Source organism: Paramormyrops kingsleyae, chromosome 11 (assembly GCF_048594095.1).
Source record: "Paramormyrops kingsleyae isolate MSU_618 chromosome 11, PKINGS_0.4, whole genome shotgun sequence".
NCBI lineage: Eukaryota > Metazoa > Chordata > Actinopteri > Osteoglossiformes > Mormyridae > Paramormyrops > Paramormyrops kingsleyae.
The window spans coordinates 7725327-7731327 of NC_132807.1; the positions used below are offsets into that span (position 1 = coordinate 7725327).

The 6001-nt window shown below is 41.9% G+C and overlaps 1 protein-coding gene across 2 annotated transcripts; it reads right to left on the reverse strand.

Annotated features, from left to right (window-relative positions):
• Positions 1-589: 589 nt before the first annotated feature.
• Positions 590-4341, reverse strand: arpp19a (cAMP-regulated phosphoprotein 19a). 2 transcript variants are annotated; one of them, XM_023814249.2, is made up of 3 exons: positions 4085-4341; positions 1869-1991; positions 590-1642 (listed from the first exon to the last, which is right to left on the reverse strand). In XM_023814249.2, the coding sequence occupies exons 1-3, from the start codon at positions 4142-4144 to the stop codon at positions 1472-1474; spliced, it is 354 nt and encodes a 117-aa protein (XP_023670017.1). In that variant the 5' UTR covers positions 4145-4341; the 3' UTR covers positions 590-1471. The 2 variants fall into 2 exon arrangements, with proteins under 2 accessions (XP_023670017.1, XP_023670018.1); XM_023814250.2 differs by lacking the exon at positions 4085-4341 and adding an exon at positions 2850-4063.
• Between the last annotated feature and the right edge of the window lie 1660 nt (positions 4342-6001).

The window sequence follows — 6001 nt, forward strand, 5'->3', positions numbered from 1 at the left end:
AAAGGCAAATATGACGGATATTGATCAGCAGAACTGTCCTACTAAAACGTGTCCCTGACATAATGCACTTTAACCTCATTGAGCTTCCTCATAGCCAAGGAACGATTGTCCCGCAAAAGATTATTACAAACAGCGCCGAAAAGGTTTCTTTTTAAAGGGACGGGTTGATCCAAAAGCTAACATTCACTGTGGAAGACAGCATACCGTCACAGCGCTTCAGACATGTCAGGGTCCAGAATGGGCGGGGGGAGGGTGGCTAGCAATAAGATATAGCTGCTGGAAATCAACAAGCAGCAGATGCCACAGGGAAGTTAACTGAACATTCTCCTGTCTCTCCAAGGCCATAGGACAGCTACTATTACGGCCACTCAATTCCAATAATCATTTATTTTTTTTTTATTTTTGACTTTGCCAGCTCCCTCTAACGATCAGCATTTATATAGCTAATAAAACATGCGAAGTTAACTTCAGAGACGTCTGCTATGGATTCCTCCCACATCCATATGCTGCCAGGACAAAGCTCTTCTTACCCACATACACAGGAGAGCTCCCCTGGTAAGTATATGTAGGATAGGGCAAAAAAACGAAATTGTGATTTGTGCAAAACTATTTTATTTACAAAACAAATGGCACAGAAGTGACAGTAGAGTCGATGCACGTGCACGCCTCGAACACCTGGAATAATCACCACCTACAAAAACCTCAACGGAGACTGGCTTCAGGTCAGTTTTCAGCCCACGTTCCTGAATAGGATCATGGTGGAGTGGAAGGGGTGTTTTCCAGAAATGGACAAATATTGCCCAAGAAAAAGCGTGGCTGAAGAAGCTGAATTGGGATTTTAAGGCCATGTAATAGTTTGAGATGGGGGCAGGCGGCAGCTGCGTTTCAAAACCTAGTGTCTCCTCCTGCTCCTTTTCAATATGACCTGGCCATAGCTGTGTGGTTCCTTCTAAATGTCATTTCCCACCCCCCACCCCCCCGTGTATAAAATGCAAGAATGCAAGATGACTGGAACCAGAATAGGACCAGGGACGTGAACTTCATCGTGGGGAAATGTTAAACCGTTACAGCACATTGACTTCATCATTTAGGTGACCTATGGAATGGTAAAAATGTAAAACTTACTAAAACATCAATTTGTGCCACGGTTCCGCAACCTAAGACACACGTACATTTACCCTCAATACAACTACAGTTCGTTTAAATCTTCAAGTAGAATTCATTTAGCTCTTACAACATTTTCTCCACAGACTACATTCGACTTTTTTTTTTTTTTTTTTTTTTTTAAACATGGTCACCCTCAAGCAGCATTCTTTAACTGTAGTCTGCCTGCTCATCACAAAATTCTTTCAGAGCACTTACACAAAGAAAATGGGACAGGAAAAAGAATGAGACAGTACTAACATGACAGGGGACAGTACTAAGGTAGGAAATGAGATGTGAACTAAAAAGTGCCACTTCCATGCTTGCATCAACCGGCCAGTTTGCTGGCCACAAGGGAGGCTTTTCTCTGGGGCAGGTCCTGGGGGGTGGGGATGTGGTCGCCGGTGATCTCAGTCTTCTCAGCGGCTGCCGCCGGCAGCTGCTTGTTCTTTATCTTGGCCTTCGCCATGTTGTAATCCCCAGAGTCAAAGTACTTTTGCTGCGGAGACACGCAGCAGGCAAGTCACACGATGCCTTAAAACACCTTCAGAGCCACTTCCAACTGTATTAATATCAGAAACGACACACCTTTTTAAATAGAACGAAGCTACAGTTAGATTTAATCGGAAGTTATAAATCAAGAACAAACTGAAAAAATTAAGTAAAAACTGAGAAATGACCGGATATCCAAACTCACGCATCCGCAGAGGAAGGGCAGAGCTTACCCCCTTCTGAAGTCTTTTTCGGAGGAGGTCAGAGCCTCCAGGCTTGGCCCCAAGATTGGGGTACCTCGCCTTCAGCTTGGCTTCCTCTGCCTTCTCTGGACTGATCATCTTGTCCTCCATTTCCTACAAAAAAAAAGGTGAAGGTCAGAGCTTAGACAGGAACCCGCGCCACTGCATTGTGACGGGACAGAAAGCCAGCATGTGCAACGTCGAGTGACCTGCTCATTCCGCTCCACTGGATTTCATATTACCCAGTCAATGCCAGGTGCAGAGAGGCAATTCTCAGCCTTTCTGAGCCTTGGCAAAAAGTGCAAGAACTGCTGAGTCATAAAAGCGAACAGATTTCAGCAGCATTCTGGGCTGGATCAGCTATTACTAATTGCATGTAAACAATAAATGAATACCAGTCAATTCAGCAGAATAAATTGATTCAATAAAAAGGCTTATGATGCTTTCCTTACGTGGCAAAGCACAGATGAATCATTTAATCTTAATACAAAAGTATCCCAATGCCTAAGGGAGGAAAAAAAAAAAAAAACACATACAAAACACCCACAATCACTTCAGCGACATTCAAATAGAACTGTTCCTTGTTTGGCCTTAAACAGAGCAATGAGCTCAAACTGACACTGAAAAGGAAGTCAGGTAAAAATCAAAGCTTTATAAACTGCCTCCATTAAGTCATTAAACAGTGTTAAAAGCAGACAGTACATAATAGACGACACAGAGAGGAAATTAACATTTTAACAGGCAACAGGACACAGACAAACGTAAACACAAGATTAAAAAAAAAAAATCTACTTCAACAAAGGATTGTGGGAGGAACAGCATTTTAATGTTCTGCAAAAATGCCACAAGAATAATCATACCAGGGAGGTGTTCCACGGTTAGCTGGACAACTTAAGCCAAACATGAAAAATGTCCAATAGGAAGAGAGGTGTAAGTGTCATTCCTACAGGACAGTACTTATATTTGGCTTACCTGGCTAATGAAGAAATCCTGCTTCGTGTAACACCCCCAGATTATTTTTGACAGAGAATAAAACTGTCGAGAAAACTATATCATCAAACGGCGTGAGACTTCAAAAGATGAGTGCCAATCGTATTGCCACTAGGCAGAACCTATGTATTTCACGTTAAATCCATTTAAATGTCCGTGCACTCAAGACCACGTTGCCTAACCCAGGGAAGTGCTATGGATAGCCGGTCCTCTGAGAAATGTCAATTAACAGAACAGATTATCGTTTCCGTACATCTCTTTAACAAAGTGAGTTTTATGCCAATATAACAAGCAAGTAAAACGCAAAGTGTGAGACTGTTAGCTGATTACATGTAAATCACCCATCAATCGGCGTGTTCCCTTCAAAATGTTTCACCTAAGACTTCATGCCACCGCGCACAGACCACGCGGTCACCGCGGCGTTACGCAAGTTGCGCAGCGTCACCGCCCGCTCGCTCTGAACCGGGGACATCAAGCTACGCAAATAGCGCGGTCAGAATTGGATCAGTTCGCCGGACCGTTTCAAGATCATCTAAAAGTTAAACGTTGCATGCTGCTTTAATATACAACATTGCGGACAATCCGAATCTCTTCACCAAAACGCCTAGGCCACGTCAGCCGTATTTTAGCTCGAGTAACCGATGTCCGCTACACCAAATAAATGATGATATATACCGGTCCGTTTATATAATATTAATACTGAAATGGCCTGCCTGGTGTGACACGGCAAAAAGGACAGTTGGGGCCCATGCGCCCTTCGTGACTGCGGATCCTGCCCGCCTACAGCCCGTCCAGAGGGCACGCGCCAGTCATGGGAATACGAGAAACACGAGAAAAGAGGCGCGACGCGTTAAAAGTTCAGCCCCAAACGACCCGCAGCACCGCAGCTACACTGGGCCCGGATCGCCCGACATTTCTTCCCATTTCCCAAACGAGCTGGCTTACTTGCACAACAACGTACAGCATTTAAGGGTCGAGGCGTTCAGGGCGATCGCCCGTAACCACGCCAGAGAGCCGCATCTGCACTGCACGCCAGCATCAGCAGGTCCGTGTTAGGAAAATGTAAAGATACTGTTATATTAATCATGTCAGTCATTATTCTGACGCTCCAGGCGCCTGCCTTGTTTCAGGCGTGCACATAATTCTGCGTCGTTAGCTGATTAGACAGTAAAACTAGCTAGCTAACAAAACACACAAGATAACGCATTAAAAAAAACCTTTTGTTCCTCGGTGGACGTTTCTTCGGCAGTTTTCGTCTCCTCGATTTCCTCAGACATAATTGTAAATAAATATAACAGAAACCCAAAGGGACACCGCCAGCAGCTCAGCCCTGCTCCGGACTGATCGGTCTTTCAAACACACCGTCGTTTCCCCCCGAAAGAAATGGCTGCCTCATTTAACGTCATCCTGTGCCAGCATTTTTACGATCTACATTCATAGCCTTATTTTATATTGTCAAACAAAGTTATAATACTCGACACACGGTATGTACTAAAGTGTACGAAATAAACCTTTAAAATATTCCCAGTGAAATATTTTGTTTCGTCTGATTAGCCTCGTAAACTTACAGGAGCATTATGGGAAATGTATTTTATTCATCGCATCTTTCTGCGGATTTACGCATAACGGGCAAAAAAACATTTTATATAATAAAATGCGTTTATACATTGTTAAATGTACATTACTCGATAAACCTCATGCAAATCGTATAGTGATGGACGCCCCTCTTTGAATATAGTGTTCTGGCTAATTAACATATAAAATAACATAAACAATATTTGAATTATTGTACAGCCTATTAATAATAATATTAAGCTTGTTTAAATATTGAAATATTATGAAATGAAAAATGTATAGCAATATTTATCCGTAGGTGAATTAGAGGTCTTCAATTGGGATTTAAGGTGTGAATTAACTTTGAATAGACACGTGTAACATATAGGATCCACTTGAGACTCAAAATAAACCGCATGCAAGGACATTAATCTACACTTGCGGGAATACACTGAAATAACTTTATATTTCCCATTTTAAACAATTCATGGCACATTTAATTAATTAATTATTGGTGTATTTATTTATTTAATTTTGGCACTCTTAGCCCTCCATAATGTAATGGTTTTTAAACAGGCATTTGTATTTTAACACAAGCATGTATATAGTTAACTGAAATAAATCATGTGTGGATTACTGATTAGCCATGGAATGTAATTTGTATATTGTGTGTTTCTCTGATGGAAGTTGAGCCAGTTGTTTAAACCATTGCTCTTTTAGCCTACACTGGAAAACGCATAATACACGGCTTTTAGCGTGAAATGGCAATGTCATACTTATTGCATATAATTTTGTACAGATTTCTCCATTTTAAGTGACTTCATGTCAAAGACATGCCAAGGTTAATGAATCTGCAGATGTATCTTTGACAGAAACAAGTCAAACTGGTAGTCAACAGGCAGTTTATGTGTACATACAGCCAGCACTTCATTATGTGCTTGACTGTGTTTTTCAGCCTGCTTTTGTGATGGGGTGTCCTTGGAATAGGTGCAGCAAATTCCCATTTGACCCAGGAATTCTGATAGAGGCCATTCAGCTCACATATCTCTTTTGCATGTGCTTTTGGAAGCAGAATTTTCCCCAGTATTGATTGAAAAAATGTTAATTCCTACCAATGTTCTTTCAATGGTGATTCTTAGTTTGTCATTTCTGATGTCCAGGAGACAATCGGGGAGGTGCAGTTCTTTAAGCCCCAAGTACTTAAGCACGTCATTCTGTCTCATCATTGTCAACTGACTGATGCTTTATATCTGCTTGCCGCATGTACCAATACACCCTCATTATATAGAATTGCTGTTACATAACTACAGTGGACCCTCAAGTTATGACCGGCCTGACATACGAACAACGGGTTACGACCAAAATTTTAGTTTTGACGTACAACCAAAGTCTTCAGTTACGACCCGAATGCTGGTCGAGGCCAAAACATGTATCCGCCTGTGCAGTTGTAAACAAACACCCGAGATGCGTCCGTAAGCATCGGTCTACGCGTATTTGTGGACATAACTTGGGTCAGTGCAGTGCTTTATATAATTAATTTCACTAATTGCTATCAAAATGGCCCCAAAAAAGCTAGAAAA